At 36.7% G+C, this 16640-nt stretch overlaps 1 protein-coding gene across 1 annotated transcript; it reads right to left on the bottom strand.

The window, feature by feature from the left end:
- Positions 1-12745: 12745 nt before the first annotated feature.
- LOC110061287 (olfactomedin-like protein 2B) lies at positions 12746-16424 on the bottom strand. Its single transcript, XM_089282586.1, has 7 exons — positions 16326-16424; positions 16176-16249; positions 15588-15701; positions 15243-15315; positions 14312-14579; positions 13764-14011; positions 12746-13554 (listed from the first exon to the last, which is right to left on the bottom strand). Exons 2-7 carry the CDS (start codon positions 16221-16223, stop codon positions 13301-13303), a joined length of 1005 nt encoding a protein of 334 aa, XP_089138712.1. The 5' UTR covers positions 16224-16249; positions 16326-16424; the 3' UTR covers positions 12746-13300.
- Positions 16425-16640: the final 216 nt, after the last annotated feature.

Consider the following 16640-nt stretch of genomic DNA (forward strand, 5'->3'; position numbering starts at 1 on the left):
GTCAACCGTGTTTCTAGACTTATCCAGAAATCGTTTAGTCTACAGTTATTACCAGAATTTATTTGACCCAAATTCAGTTATTCTGCTCTCTTAGCAGAATCTAGAACTGCGAATTTAAAATGGAGACTTGATTGGAAAGCCAGCTAAATTCATAAATTTGTCACTAACCTTTGAATATTTTTCATAGTTGATGATTCCTCGGTTAATTAGAATCCCTTGGTAGGCTCGTTATCTCTAGTTCGTACACATGAGGACTCTCTGGACTCAAATACAGGTTTTCGAAACTATCGAAAGAACAAGAACACTTAAGGGACCGTTCATTTTTTATCAGGTAGGGGGGGCTGGTGGGATTTGGGGGGGGGCCATGCGAAAAAAAATGGCTTTCGAGGGGGGGCCATCCCAAAAAAATAAGGGAAAAAGGGGGGGTCACGTGAAATATTTTAGTAAAACTTTAAAATGGCATAATGTTTGAATATCAAAAAAATTGCTATAGAATAAACATAGAAGGCAGGATACAAATTTATTACAAACTTTCCTTCTGCTTTAAAAAAACGTAACAAAAAAGCATTTGTAGCTACTGAAAAGAAGTATTTAACGCTGTTATTTTCGAATGCAACTTTCACTGGCACTCATCTTCATCTTCGCTGTCGTTGAGTTCTTCGTCGCCGCTTGTGCTGCTATGGGAGTCTCTTTCACCGATGCTGCAAGAAGCAGCAATGCTTTCCGTCAGAGTGTACTCTTCAGGGTACATGAAGGTGTAAACATAATCTCTGACTTCCTGCTCAAGGTTGGTGGTGATTCTGCTTCTTGCAGCATTGGTGAAATAATTCCCTTCCACGAGCTGTGCGATGTATGGCCCATCTCTTCTAAATAACGACGTGGCAACATCCTCAACTTTAATACACCCTTCCGGGACGGCCGTTCTAGGAGGGTACACAAGGCATTGTGGAAGATCATTTCCTAGCGGGTTTCCAACACAGATGCCATAAACTCGTTGGACGTTGTTTTCAGTCCGCTTCCTCTTTCTTGCATTTGACTTTCTGCGGTTTTCTTTTTTCCTTCTCCTTTTGTTGATGTGCTGTGCATGTTTGAGTATGCCCTTGAATGTGCTGTTATAATTGCTCTTATTTTCTAGTGCTTCCATGTCCTGTGTGACCTTCGTCAACTTAGCTTCTATACATTTGATCTGTTTTACATTAAAACTGTGGGCATTCATCAATTCAGATGAGGGAGATGCCAATGAGAGGCCAAATGCCACACGCTCAGGGCGAGCCATAACTAGGAGATCCGAAATTGGCTTCTCTTTCTTTTGATTTGTTTTTCAAACAACAGCTCTCTGTAGTATAGGGATTGTAAATATTGTCTTCACAGTGAGCACAAAACGTGAAGCAGGGGGATAATAGAGAAATATTAAAAAAGTTGAAATCTGAATATTGTTTGTTCAATTTTTTTTTTTGGGGGGGGGTCATCCCAAAAAATGACCGCTATAAGGGGGGGCCACATGAAAAAATTGGTAAGCTGAGGGGGGGTCATGCGATTTTTAAATGGTGCTTCCCAAATCCCACCAGCCCCCCCTCCCTCATAAAAAATGAACGGTCCCTAAGAGTGCCTGCCTGTGAAAATCAGACAAATTCTTAATTTCGCGGCAAAAGTCGAAAATTCGATTTCGCTTATATTTTTATGGCAGATAGGCTAGGGCATGACAAAAACCACTGGATAGTTTTTTTTTTAGCAAAATATCCGTTTGTTTCAAAGAAATATGCAAATTACCAAATTCCGTTAAAATCGTCATTTGACGTACCATTTTATTAACCAAGTTTGAGAGCCTCGCATGCAAAACCACATCATTCTTCCGTCTTTAAAACACTCAAATATTTTTGTGCAATATTTAAATGTGCATTGGGTTGATTTTAGGGAATGTTGCGTTGTCTTTTTGGGTGCAAAGTAATTAAATTTCGAAGGCATGTATTTCATTCACTGAAAAGTACTTCGTGAATATAATTAATTTTCACCATGTGCGAAACCTTCAAATGGATTAAGCTTCTGGTGGTTGAATCGCAGAAGGATGGTCTACAGATTCCTGTAAAAATTTCCTTGGGCAAATTATTGTGAGCGACGCGAGAGTTTTTCAAAGTACGTTAAAAATGCAAATATTTGACCATCCGTCGTCAAATTTCAATTTACGGGTTAGACGTATATTTTAGCATGCGCCGCATTACTTGACCTATATTAAGTTGAAATAGACACAGAGCTGATAATTTCGAAATGTTCTAACCTCATTTGCTGTAAAAGACAGGTCCAAAGCCGATTTGACGTGTTTCTAACCGATCTGTCACTATTCGTCGCACATGAAGCAGAAGTTTGCTTTTGTTTACACAATGTTAACGTCCGATGTACATCGCCAACTGTCAACTTATTTAATGGTCGAATACCATGAATCTGAGACCCTCATTCGACACATATGATCACCACTACATCTAAGTCAAAAACGGCTGAATCATTTGTAGGCAGTTGCTTGCTTTGCACTACACCAAAATCTTACGTTTGATTATCATGGTTTGATGGCTTGAATCCTTGCTTCCGGCGGTTCCTTGTTTCTTCGTCACGCAATGCTGTTATCCCATTTTAGGGGGTAGGGCTAAGACAGTTTCTATCCGTAATACGTAAGGCTCCGTAAGGCTTGGAACCACTGAGAGCACACGATCTTGTTAAGTAGGAAGAGATTAAATTAAGAAATGAAAAGAATGAATAGTTTACCATTGCCCCTGTTGTCATCTTTTACTCGACCACCGCTACCGACATGCCCTGCGTTATACTGTAACGCTAAACCCGTACCTAGGTCTTTTCGGGCTGTGCAATTATTTTTGAATTACATATAATAAAGTGGGCTACCCTCGGGGAAATGGGTGGTGACCGCTTAATAGGGGCTGACCGCTCAATAGAGGTTGGTGTACCTTGAATATTTAATTTTTCACTATCGGGTTATAAATTTCTTGGTGAACATTGAGTCAATTCAAGACAATCATGATAGACGTGTGTTTGAATCATTACTCGTCACCTTCAATTTCAGACTCTTAATCGACCTTTCCAAAACAAAGTTTTTAAATTTTGAGTGGCCGCTTAATAGGGGTAAAGACAATAGAGAAACCCTTATCGGAACGACCAAATGGTGGCCGCGGACGCTTAATAGGAGTTTTATTTACAGTATTTTACTGACAATAATTTTTGACTGTATTGACAACAGTCCCCTATTTTCTGTTACAAACATATCAATGCCTCGCGACTAAGCAAACAAAATACGCCAAATAAAATGGCATGGCCAGGGTTGTTTACTCACGCAATTTACTAATCAAATTTAGTCTGTTTTTCTCACGAATTAGACACGATGTGATTTCCTATTTTTATCTCAGCTAGTTCTTGCTTCATTGATCTATAATTTGTTTATGGCGATTTTTTTAAAATTGTAGTGAGTACAGGCACTAACTTTATCAGCTGTTGTCTGAAACATCAGAACGTGCAACAAACGTGATTTGGACCGAGGCCAAGTGCACTATAGAATACGATTATATAAATATACACATATTATTATATATATATGAACAGATGAACAATGATTAAATTATTTCACTTATCCTGAGAGTGCTCTATACGAAAATAGATCAAAATGTGCAGCATATGCCGTGACAGCATTGCGTGACGAACAAATACAGCTGTAACATTCTGCTGCGCCGACACGCTTATCAGGAATGGTCAGCAATCGATCACACGTAATTTTTAGCGCAGTGCAAAGCAAGCAACTGTCTACAAATGATTCAGCCGTTTTTGACGTAGATGCAGTGATGATCACATGTGTCGAATGAGGGTCTCAGATTCATGGTATTCGACCATTAAATAAGTTGACAGTTGGCGATGTACATCGGACGTTAACATTGTGTAAACAAAAGCAAACTTCTGCTTTATGTGCGACGAATAGTGACAGATCGGTTAGAAACACGTCAAATCGGCTTTGGACCTGTCTTTTACAGCAAATGAGGTTAGAACATTTCGAAATTATCAGCTCTGTGTCTATTTCAACTTAATATAGGTCAAGTAATGCGGCGCATGCTAAAATATACGTCTAACCCGTAAATTGAAATTTGACGACGGATGGTAAAATATTTGCATTTTTAACCAGGACGTAACATGTCGATAATTTCGATAGTCGATAAAAATCGATCATCGTCGATCGTTGTCAATACTAATCAATCGACAAATATCGGAAATCGATAAAAGTCGATCACACAATTTATTGTGATTATCGACTTTGTTCGATTATGATTGATTTTGATCGATTTTGATCGATTTTGATCGATTTCAATCGACAAGTATCGGAAAAACAAAAAACGATGTATGGCGGGAGGAAAGAGTACAGTTGCCGAGGACAGATTAATAAAGCAGCATTGGCTATTGCAAGACTTCATTTCACCGCTTTTGTACTGTAATTGAAAGCTCGTATAAACCTGAATAACCGCAGAGAAACTACTCTTTTCTTCCAGCAAAAGTACTTTATTAAGTAAATCATTTCAGATGGAATCTCTGAAATACTTTCTGAGGTATGTGTTTTACAGCAGCTGTTATCACTGTAAGCAATGATTTATGCATATGTGATGTTAAACCCAATTAAACTCCTACGCTTATCAATCTAACAAAGCAAAACCTCAATTAGTTAAAATTTAATTCCCCAGTATGCTGTTTGGCTCCTATTGTCACCAGTTGAATTTTGCCAACCTAGCGGATAGGGAGGAGAGTCGTAGCAGCTTGTATTTGTCAAATGTTGAACTGAGTAAAAACACTGATGAAAATAAAATGTCAATTTACTTTACTTTACTTTTTAATTACCTTGCTGGCCTCGATTTTTTTCCCGCATCTAGTCTAAACTTTGGCCCGTTCTGTCCCCACTAAGAAACACGACTTCGAGTTCCCAGGATCTCTCATCTCTCCCGCCTAGAGAGACCCTGGGAACTAGGTTGGTTCGAGTTATGTTACAGATCGCGATTTAGTTCAGCTGAAACTGTGAATCGATCATTTCTCGAGGTAATTTAAACATTCTATTCTGTAATGAATAACAGACCACTTGGTTGTTCAGGTTTTTATTTAAGTTTATTGCCATACAGATTTACTTTACAGCTGTTTACACTTCCATAAAAAAGTCATTGGAGCTATTATTGGTTTGGTTACTTGAATTTCGTAGCTGAGTGAAACATTTGTTTGCATTTTTGTCAATAAAATCGATAATCAGTTGAAAATCTTGTGATTATCGACTTTTATCGACAAATTTAATTTGTCGATTGACAATTATCGACAACTATCGAGTACTATCGATTTATCGACTACGTTTTCGATGATCGACTTTGATCGACATGTTACGTCCTGTTTTAACGTACTTTGAAAAACTCTCGCGTCGCTCACAATAATTTGCCCAAGGAAATTTTTACAGGAATCTGTAGACCATCCTTCTGCGATTCAACCACCAGAAGCTTAATCCATTTGAAGGTTTCGCACATGGTGAAAATTAATTATATTCACGAAGTACTTGTCAGTGAATGAAATACATGCCTTCGAAATTTAATCATTTTGCACCCAAAAAGACAATGCAACATTCCCTAAAATCAACCCAATACACATTTAAATATTGCACAAAAATATTTGAGTGTTTTAAAGACGGAAGAATGATGTGGTTTTGCATGCGAGGCTCTCAAACTTGGTTAATAAAATGGTACGTCAAATGACGATTTTAACGGAATTTGGTAATTTGCATATTTCTTTGAAACAAAAGGATATTGTAGTCTTTGTCATGCCCTAGCCTATCTACCATAAAAATATGAACGAAATCGAATTTTCGACCCTTGCCGAGATATTTGCCATATTTATGGACAGGGACTCTTAAGGATGCCATTTTACGAAATCAGTCCATTAATTTTCGTTAACTATTTTCTCTGCATTTTGCTCATAAGGTCTTGTTGCCTGAGACACGAGACTAAATATCCATCTGTAACGTCATCATTATGGTAGATCACGTGGTACTCGCGTAGTAAAGTCCTCGCACGTTTCAACCTCGTTGCCAGTTTAAAAGGAAAAGCCCTGGAAACGAGGTTGCGCAAGTTTCAGTTCTTTGCGCTTAATAGAGGGTCATGAAGTGGTATAGTGGAAACTTGGTTTTGGCTTTTTGGACTGGGAAAAGGGAATTAACTGCACTGGCACTAGGATTTAACCACTGGAAAAGTGATACAAAATTTCAAAACTGAAGGTGGCATTTAAACTCTTTAGCGGACTCTAACTCTACTCTTTGACTCAACTGCTCAAATATATAACTTACTTTTTAAAATAAAGAAGGTCAGAAGGAGAAGGAAGTCAAAGTAAGTCACCGATGTCGTAAATAGGTTGTTAATCTAACACTTAAGTGTACAAGTACTTTTCAAGCTAACTTAAGTCCGCTTTAGTGCGAAATACTCACGCTAGAGCAAAGCCCCTGTCATGCTTTAGTTCACCTTTGATTTGTGTGTTGCATCTCTCAAAGTCATTATAAGTTATACGAGTAAAGTATAGCATTGTAAGTATAATAAGAGTAAAGTATAGTATTGTAAGTATCATAAGAGTAGAGTATAGTATTAGAAGTAGGATAGGAGTAAAGTATAGTATTGTAAGTATCATAAGAATAAAGTATAGTATTGTAAGAGTAAAGTATAGACTGTAAGTAGCATGGGAGTAAGTATAGTATTGTAAGTATCATAAGAGTAAAGTATGGTATTGTAAGTATTATAAGAGTAAAACATAGTATTGTAAGTATCATAAGAGTAATGTATAGTATTGTGAGTATTATAAGAGTAAAGTGTAGTATTGTAAGTAGCATAGAAGTAAAGTATACTATTGTAAGTTCATAAGGGTAAAGTATAGTATTGTAAGTAACATAAGAGTAAAGTATAGTATTGTAAGCATTATAAAAGTATAGTATTGTCAGTATTGTAAGAGTAAATTATAGTACTCTAAGTAGCATAGGAGTTAAGTATAGTATTGTAAGTATTATAGGAGTAAAGTATAGTATTGTAAGTATCATAAGAGTAACTCGGTATAGTATTGTAAGTAGAATAGGAGTAAAGTATAGTATTGTAAGTATTCTAAGAGTAAAGTATAGTGTTATAAGTATCATAAGAGTAAATTATAGCATTGTAAGTATTATAAGAGTAAAGTATACTATTGTAAGTATCATACGAGTGAAGTTTAGTGTTGTAAGTATTATAAGAGTAAAGTATAGTACTGCAAGTAGCATAGGAGTAAAGTATAGTATTGTAAGTATCATAAGAGTAAAGTATAGTATTGTGAGTATCAAAAGAGTAGAGTTTAGTATTTTAAGTATTATAAGAGTAAAGTATAGTATCGTAAGTATCATAAAAGTAATGTATAGTATTGTAAGTATTATAAAAGTAATATATAGTATTGTAAGTAGCATAGGAGTAAACTATAGTATTATATGTATCATAAGAGTAAAGTATAGTATTGTAAGTATCATACGAGCAGAGTATAGTACTGTAAGTAGAATAGGAGTAAAGTATAGTATTAAAAGTATCATAAGAGTAAATTATAGTATTGTAAGTATTATAAGAGTAAAGTATAGTATTGTAAGTATCATACGAGTAAAGTATAGTATTGTAAGTAGCATAGGAGTAAAGTATAGTATTGTAGGTATCGTAAGAGTAAAGTATAGTATTGTAAGTATCATAAAACTAAGTTATAGTGTTGTAAGTATTATAAGACTAAATTATGGTATTGTAAGTATTGTAAGAGTAAAGTATAGTATTGTAAGTATCATGAAACTAATTTATAGTGTTGTAAGTATTATAAGACTAAATTATAGTATTGTAAGTATTATAAGAGTAAAGAATAGTATTGTAAGTATCACACGAATAAAGTTTAGTGTTGTAAGTATTATAAGACTAAAGTATAGTATTGTAAGTAGCATAGGAGTAAAGTATGGTATTGTAAGTATCCTAAGAGTAAAGTATAGTATTATAAGTATCATAACAGTCAATTATAGTATTGTAAGTATTATAACAGTAAAGTATAGTATTGTAAGTATCATACGAGTAACGTTTAGTATTGTAAGTATTACACGAGTAAAGTATAGCATTGTAAGTATCATAAGAGTAAAGTATAGTATTGTTAGAATTATAAAAGTATATAGTATTGTTAGAATTGTAAGAGTTAAGTATAGTACTGTTAGTATTATAAGATCTAGAGTTACATATAGTGCTGTTAGTATTATAAGGCCAAGAGTTAAGTATTATATTTTAAGTATTGTAAGAGTAAAGTATGTATTTTGAGTAGTGTACAGAGTACATTGTTAGAGTTAAGTATAGTATTGTAAGTATTATAAGAGTTAAGTATAGTATTGTAAGTATCATAAGAGTAAAGTATAGTATTGTAAGTAGCATAGGAGTAAAGTATAGTATTGTAAGTATTATAAGAGTAAGGTATAGTATTTTAAGTATCGTAAGAGTAAAATATAGTATTGTAAGTAGCATAAGTATTGTAAGAGAAAAGTATAGTATTTTAAACATTGTAAGAGTAAAGTATAGTACTGTAAGTATTGTAAGAGTTAAGTATTGTACTGTAAGTAGTGTAAGAATAAAGTATAGTATTGTAAGAGTTTAGTATTGCATTGTAAGTATTGCAAGAGTAAATTATAGTATTGTAAGAGTAAAGTATAGTATTGTAAATAGTATAAGTATATTGTCAGGGTAAAGTATAGTATTGTAAGTATTGTAAGAGAAAAGTACGGAATTGTAAGTATTATAAGAGTTAAGTATTCTATTGTAACTATTGCAAGAATTAAGTATAGTATTGTCAGTAGTATAAGTACTGTAAAAGTAAGGTATGGTTTTGTGAGCAGTTGAAGTACATTGTAAGAGTAAAGTATGGTATAGTAATGTAAGTGGTATAATACGCATTGTAAGAGTTAACTATAGCATTGTAAGCGGTATAAGTATATTGTAAGAGTAAAGTATAGTATTGTAAGTAGTAGAAGTATATTCTAAGAATAAAGTATAGTATTGTAAGTAGTATAAGTATATTCTAGGAATAAAATATAGTATTGCAAGTAGTATAGGTAGTGTAAGAGTGAATTGTAGTATTGTAAGTACTGTAAGTACTGTAAGAGTAAAGTTTAATATTGTAAGTGGTATAAATATGTCGAGGAAAAGGTTGTTGTTATTCATCGTGGTAGATGTAATAATAAAGTGTATTATCGTTTGGCTCACGATGTAGTCACTTGAGATGTAGATTGCGACGTTTCGACTGCTTACTGCTAGTCTTCTTCAGGCGATAAGGTCGACTGATTGCACGGTATCATTTATATCACAAAGGTCGGCTGTGATTGGTGCATTTCGATCCTCCTATTGTTCCATTATTCCGGCGAGTAGCTGTTCCCTCAGTGGTCCGCTGTTGTACCGTTCTCCTGTTGTTGTGTTTCTTGATCGTGGGTATCCATGCTTCAGGAATTTCAATTCCACTATCCCTGTTGATGTTGTTAGGGTGAAGTCTTATGTGAATAGCTTCCTTGACCCTACGTGTGTACCAGTGAGGATCTCGATCAATAAACTTGACCTCATTCCAGATAGGATAGTGGCCGGTCTCGTGGGTGTGTTCAGAAACGGCGGAGGTCTGGGTTCGGGCGAGTCGTATATCCCTGTCGTGTTCTTTGATCCTCTCCTGCATAGATCTCCCTGTTTCCCCGATGTAGACTTTGCCGCACTCACAGGGAATCCTGTAGACAGCATCATCTTGTTTAGCCGGGTTGACGGTGTCCTTTGGTCGCACTAAGTGTGACCGAAGTGTCGTGTCGGACTTAAAGACGGTGCGAATGCCTTGTTGTTCTAGGCAGCGGCGGAGAGACTCCGAAACTCCTTGGACATAAGGTAAAACGGCGGTGGATTTAAATTCCGCGACAGGCTCTCTTCTTGGGGTTGTTCGTGCCTTTGTGATCTTCTGTACAAAAGAGGAGGGATATCCGTTAGAAACAAGTACAGATGACAGATGTTTCTTCTCTCCAGCGATTACTGATGGTTTGGTGACGAGACGTTTAGCCCGGTCGTACAGACACTTCACAATACCGCGCTTTACTGAACGAGGGTGGTGTGAATCATACGCTAGGTACTGATCAGTATGTGTTGGTTTCCTGTAGACACTGGTGGTAAGGCGGCCATCATGGTCTCTGTAAACTGACGTGTCGAGAAAGGCGATCTTGTTGTTGTTCTCGATCTCCATGGTGAAACGGATAGGCCCTTTGCACTTTGCCCTTTTCATAAAATTATGGGCTACAACTTAAAGAATGCCAGAAATGGAAAGAGCGCATCGAAAATATCAAAATGGCCAAGTTTGAGGCCCCCATCATTAAAGAAGGAGATTTTATGACGCTCCAAATTTTTAAAAGAATAAGAAGATTTGTATGGAAAAAGTTGTTGGAGAGCAAGGTCTTGCTCTCCAGCAACATTTTCCATACAAATCCTCTAAATTTTCTGAAAATTCAAACAGTCATATAAACTTACTCTTTAATTCCACGGGCCTCAAACTTGGCCATTTTGGTATTTTCGATGCGCTCTTTCCATTTCTGGCATTCTTTAAGTTAAAGCCCATAATATAAAAATTTTATAGGAAAAATTTGGTCACGTGACCCCAGCTGCAAAGGGCCTATTGATGGTTGTTGACTGTTCAGGTGTTGCAGGAAGACGTCAACTCTATCCCGATCCAGGATGGTGAAAGTATCATCTACGTAGCGTTTCCAGATCTTAGGCTTGCAAGGTGTGGACTCTATTGCTTGTTCTTCAAATATCTCCATGTAGAAATTAGCAATAACCGCGGATACAGGGCTCCCCATGGCTGTGCCGTCTCGTTGTTCGTAAATCGATCTGTTGTACTGGAAGTACGTAGATCTTAATACGAAATTCAAGAGGTCCGCGATTTGAACTGGTGTAAGTGTCGTGCGGTCAGCCAGGTTGAAATTCCTGAAGCATGGATACCCACGATCAAGAAACACAACAACAGGAGAACGGTACAACAGCGGACCACTGAGGGAACAGCTACTCGCCGGAATAATGGAACAATAGGAGGATCGAAATGCACCAATCACAGCCGACCTTTGTGATATAAATGATACCGTGCAATCAGTCGACCTTATCGCCTGAAGAAGACTAGCAGTAAGCAGTCGAAACGTCGCGATCTACATCTCAAGTGACTACATCGTGAGACAAACGATAATACACTTTATTATTGGTATAAATATGTTGGAAGAGTAAAGTATTGTATTGTTAGTGGTATAAGTATATTGTAAGAGTAAAATATAGTATTGTAAGTAGTATAAGTATTGTAAAAGTAAAGTATTGCATTGTATTGTAAGAGTTAAGAATAGTATTTTAAGAATGGTAAGGGTAAAGTATTGTATTTTAAGAGTAAAGTATACTATTGTCAGTATTGTAAGACTAAAGTCTTGTATTGTAAGAGTAAAGTATAGTACTGTAAGTACTGTAAGAGTAAAGTATTGTATTGTAAGACTAAAGTATAGTATTTTAAGTATTGTAAGAGTTAAGTATAGTATTGTAGGAAGTGTAAGTGTTGTAAGATTAAAGTATGGTATTGCAATTTGCGGTAAGTAAAGTTAGAGTAAAGTATAGTATAGTGACTGTAAGTGGTGTAATAAGTATTGTAAGAGTAGGGTATAGTGTTGTATGTAGTCTTAGTATTTTAACAGTAAAGTACAGTTTTGCATTTAGTATAGGTACTGTAAGTGTAAAGTATAACATTGTAATTTTTCTATAGTATGGTAAGAAGTGTAAATATTGTAAGAGTAAAGCGTGGTATTTTAAGTATTGTAAGAGTAAGGTCTGGTATTGTTATTTGCGTTGAGTATTGTTTGAGTTAAGTATAGTATAGTAATTTAATGTAAGTGGTATAATAAGTATTTTAGGAGTAAAGTATAGTATTGTAAGCAATCTAAGTATTGTAACAGCAAAGTATAGTATTTTAAGTAGTGTAAGTATTGTAAGAGTCAAGTATGTTATTGAAAGTAGTATAAGTAGTGCAAGTGTGAAGTATAGTATTGTAGTGTGAGGTAGTATTGCAATAGTATAGTATAGTATTGTAAGTTATAGAAGTATTGTAAGAGCAAAGTATAGTATTGTAAGAAGTGTAAGTGTCCATTATTGTATGGTAAGTGTGTTTTTCCTTTCTTGCAACTAATAAATAAATTATAAGTTACAGTTGAACGTCCTGAACGTCCCCAACGTGAGCAAGGCGACTGAAAGCGTCGCAAAAATGAACAAAAGAAGGTAGACGGGTAAAGAAAGGAAGACCAAATTATAGGCTTTTTTGAATGAAACATTTAAATATTTACTTCGAAGTGCAAGAGAATGTTAATTTTAATTTTAAGTGAAGTCGTAACATTTAAGCTTTAATCTTTTGAAATGGTGCCCAGAAAGGACATCCACAGCTTTGTAACTACTTTTCTGTTAAAAAACGTTCAGCAGGTTAGTATTGTCTCACTAGGATTTTTGTAGTTTGCAGAAATGGCCGGTGTAGGGCATTATATTCCCGCTATTTTGCGTATCAGTAAGGGGAAACGAGAATCTGTTGAGGGAAAAATCGATAAAGTTTCTAGAATTGAATGGGCTCAAACGTTTCGTTACCGCGTTGCTAAGTAACGTTACGACAGCCAAGATATAGTTTTCACATTTTATTTTAGCAGTCAGCACTAACAGCGGTTTATACTGGACCAACACTTTGATCTTTTGATTCAAAGTTAGGCCAGCACACATGCAGAAGACAAGTTCTTCCTTCGTGTTTTTATAGCGGCTACATTTACAATTCAGACTTATTCAGACACTTGGAGACAGTCAAAACAAAGATCTTAGCGCTGTACCCTTAACGTCATGGACTGAAAACTAAGTCCTAGTTCTTTATGTGGATAGTTACCAGATGCAGTTGAATAACTGAATCAACCGGCTATCCCGATTAGAATTAAGGCGAACAAAGATTGTTTGATATCTGCGATTGGTCCCTCAGTAAATGAAATCAGTAATTGATGCATGGTTTTGAATTTGCAAAGACCAGGCCAAGTCCGTCAAGACTGAATCAGCTGAATCAGAAGTCTAAAAAAGTACAAACTGTAAACGGAACTTATTTTATTTCAGCGCATCTTCTACCAAAAAAGCAAAGCGTTCAGCAAGCTTGTCAATTTTCATCATCGGCTTTTAGACTCGTGTCTTCGACGAATCTAATGTTCCTCAAAAGTAAGTGAGTAAGTAACTTGACGCCTGTTGTCCCAAGCGTACAGCACTTTTTCTCTGGGGTTGTAGTCCACCATGGAGTTGTAGCCATACTGGTTTGTGAACTGTATGTTGGGGTTCCACTGTTTTGACGTCTTGGTGTCGTAAGCAAAGTTGATGGTAGTGGACTTGCTGTTATAGGCGTCGATACAGTAAATCACTCCACACGCCACAAAAGCATTGCCCATCGAGCTCATTGGTTCTGTACAAAAACAAAAAAGATATGTACAATTGGACTCAGTTGGACGCAGTCGTTCTGTTTTTGAGATGGGACTCACTTAAATGCATAAATTGCTTTACTTTAATTTATAAGGATTTTTAAAACTGATTACCACAAGTAAATTAAAACTTAATTTTGCATGTGATGTTGATGCTGTCGATACTATCTTGGAATCGGCAATGTGTCCCTACCTGTGCCCAAGCTCCAACTGTGGGTTACAGTGTTTTTGTAAACATCAATTTTGGAGGCGTACAGTCTCTTACTGTTTCCAGTACTGCCCCACAATACCCATAGTCCCTGCTCATCAACCGATAGGTCCATCCAACTGTATCCTCCCCACTGATAGTAGTTCTTCCTTGGTGAGTAAGTAGTCAAGCGTATTTGAGCCTCCTCTCGCTCTGTCTGCAAATTGTACTTGACGATATAGTAAGTATTTTGCCTGTAAATTGATGAAACAAAAGCAGACTTGAGAATTGTTACCAAGGGATTGATATATCGGACCTCGAAGAGCCAAAAAAGAAGTCAAATTTACATCCTTTTTAATTTTTGTGATTGGTGATACTTTAAGAAATCGAACAAAAGCCTAGTTTTTGTCAGCGTCGCATTTTGTTCTGAAGAAATGTACTGACAGCAACAAGGTCGACCTGACATTATTGGCATCAGTTAATTTTACATTACTGGGGGAATTTTCCGAATTTTCAACATCATACTGGGGTGGAATCGATTTTCAAATTTGTACCTGTTGTAGTAAAGATATGGTCCATATACCACTGCTCCAGTTCCGTCCCAGTAGTAAGGCAGTTTGTACGTCTTCCGAGTCAAGCCTGCTTTGAACTTGTCCATGTTTTCAAACTCTTCCAGTACGTTTTTTGAGTAATACGATTCCATCACGAATATGGTCTCGGTACCCATGATTCCTAGTGGGTCTTTCATCCAGGCTCCTTGTGTGATTTGTCGAGTATTATGAGTGACAGGTTTACCAACAGACTTGATATTAGTACAGCTGTCTGCAAGAATTGGACAAAAAAAACGTAAGAAAAAAGCATCATGTTGTGGACCAAATTTCACCCTTTCCTCGTGACAGGAGCGTGTTGCCAGGTTGCTGTACAGACCACTCCGTTTAGAGCAGCTAACAATTTTTTATGAAGTCAAGACTTTCACTGCTTTAGGCATTTTACAGAACGAGACGAGAAATGAGACCTAAAAACGGATGTTTTTAGGAATTATTACAAACAGGACTTCACGAATTCAATGAAATGAGGCCCCAGTCTAAACAATGGAATTAAGGGACCAGGGGCGGTTTTGGCGATGCAGTGGATTGGGTGGCTAGTCATCCCCTCTTTGGAGGAGCAAAAAAAAAATAAAAACAAAAAAATGGAAAAATTGTGAATATTATGGCAGAAACATAGGGAAACACTCTGGACAGGTACCTCATCGTAATTTCTACTTTGTGGCATTGCTAGTATTTCTGGTGCAACAGTTTTCAATTAGGTTCCAATGATCCAATTGCAACATTTTTGGGCGCATGCCCCACGGAATCTGCAACCCCAAGATATCAGCCAGCCCCCTTCCTTCCCCTCCTTCCCCTCCCCTGCCCTTCCCCCCCCCCCCCCCCCCCCGTCCCCCTTCCTTGGTTCTAAATGTTAATAAAATAAGGGTTATTGACAAACCTCTCTGGAGAATGTAAACGCTCTCCTTTGCCTTTTGCAGGTCGTGCTGTTCATCAATGATCATCCTAAGCAACTATAAAGTAAAAGACGAATGAGAATATTGCATTTGCCAGCATATGTAGTGAATTGAATTAATGGCACTCAGTCTGTGGTCAATGTGTGCAGCTCAATTATTTCACCTTGCGCGTTTTTCTTTGATAAACTAATTGGTTGTCAGATTGCTGGCTTTCAAGCTAGCAAGTTAGGGTCTTCTTTTAAACAATCAGGGGATGAAGATTTATTAGTTTTCGATTTATCTTATAATCGTATAGTTCGGTTTAAACAACGCATTTTCGTAGGACTTACATGTTTCTTTGCCAATTCAAGAGCAAGGTCTTTCACAGATAGCTTAGACGAGTGGTGCGAAGACAAGGCTCGCTTGATCCGAGGATTGATTGAGGAACTGCCAAGCACATCACCCTAGAAACAAAATATATGTGAACAAATTCGGATTGAACAGAAAATATATTAAACTGATCCGTTTGAAGTGGGCGAAAAACGCATGATATTTTAGTGATGGGAACAAATTAACGTTGGTTGGCTGCTCTGTAGGTTTCTAGTTCCCGATTATGATCATCACCTAATTTTTCCGATTTTTTTCGTTAAATATTTCAGTTGCCAAACGCCAGGTGTAAAAATTTAACAATATCACAAAGAGGAGATATTTTGGTGATGAACGGCCAAATTCTCAGTTCTAGTATTAGGAGAAATGCGACTCAGTATTTCGAGCGAAAGCTGAAAGCGCCAAAATCGTGGTCTGAATCCCAATTTCGCGCGCCTAGGATTTTTTGTAGCGCACTGTTGAAACTGGCCAAGACAAAACGTAAAATTGAACTGAACTTAACTTGATCTAGGAGCAGACAGGTTACGTAACTTAATCATCAGCAAACTTACCGATAGCAGAACAAGCTGGAGGCAAAACAGCAACAGATATCGAAACATCTTCCAAGCAAACTAATTCTTCTAATCTGCAAAAATATTAAAGCTGAATTATAGCCTCTACTGCCATGTGATAATCAGCGGAGACTAAGTTGACTGAATTACCCGAAGACTTCAAGTTTCTCTTTTCTTCAGCTTTATAAGATCTCCCTTTGACAGATACGTTCTTCTCTCGAAAAGGTTCGATGAGAAATGACCTCCGTCTCTTCAAGTCCACCTCATTATATGTATTGCCTTCAGTCAGCCATGAATAAGAATGCGAAATTATTCATGTTCTTATGTCTGTTAAGTACATAATTTCTACACATGACGCAAGTGCATTGTATCACTATACACGCTTTTTTTATCAGAATATATTTTATACGAATATCGAGGATTAAATTTGCGAAATTTTGTGAAAATTTTTAGAATAAACCCGAG

Source organism: Orbicella faveolata, unplaced genomic scaffold (genome assembly GCF_042242905.1).
Source record: "Orbicella faveolata isolate gen_17 unplaced genomic scaffold, um_ofav_v1 contig_12, whole genome shotgun sequence".
Taxonomy (NCBI): Eukaryota; Metazoa; Cnidaria; class Anthozoa; order Scleractinia; family Merulinidae; genus Orbicella; species Orbicella faveolata.

What these genes read in the sequence shown, in the direction of transcription:
- LOC110061287 (XM_089282586.1), bottom strand. Translation starts at nt 16,223, where the DNA reads ATGTTTCGATATCTGTTGCTGTTTTGCCTCCAGCTTGTTCTGCTATCG. An exon ending in CGTTTACATTCTCCAGAGAG is followed by an intron (nt 14,580 to 15,242) that starts GTTTGTCAATAA and finishes CAATTCTTGCAG; the next exon opens with ACAGCTGTACTAATATCAAG. An exon ending in CAGTTGGAGCTTGGGCACAG is followed by an intron (nt 13,555 to 13,763) that starts GTAGGGACACAT and finishes GTTTTTGTACAG; the next exon opens with AACCAATGAGCTCGATGGGC.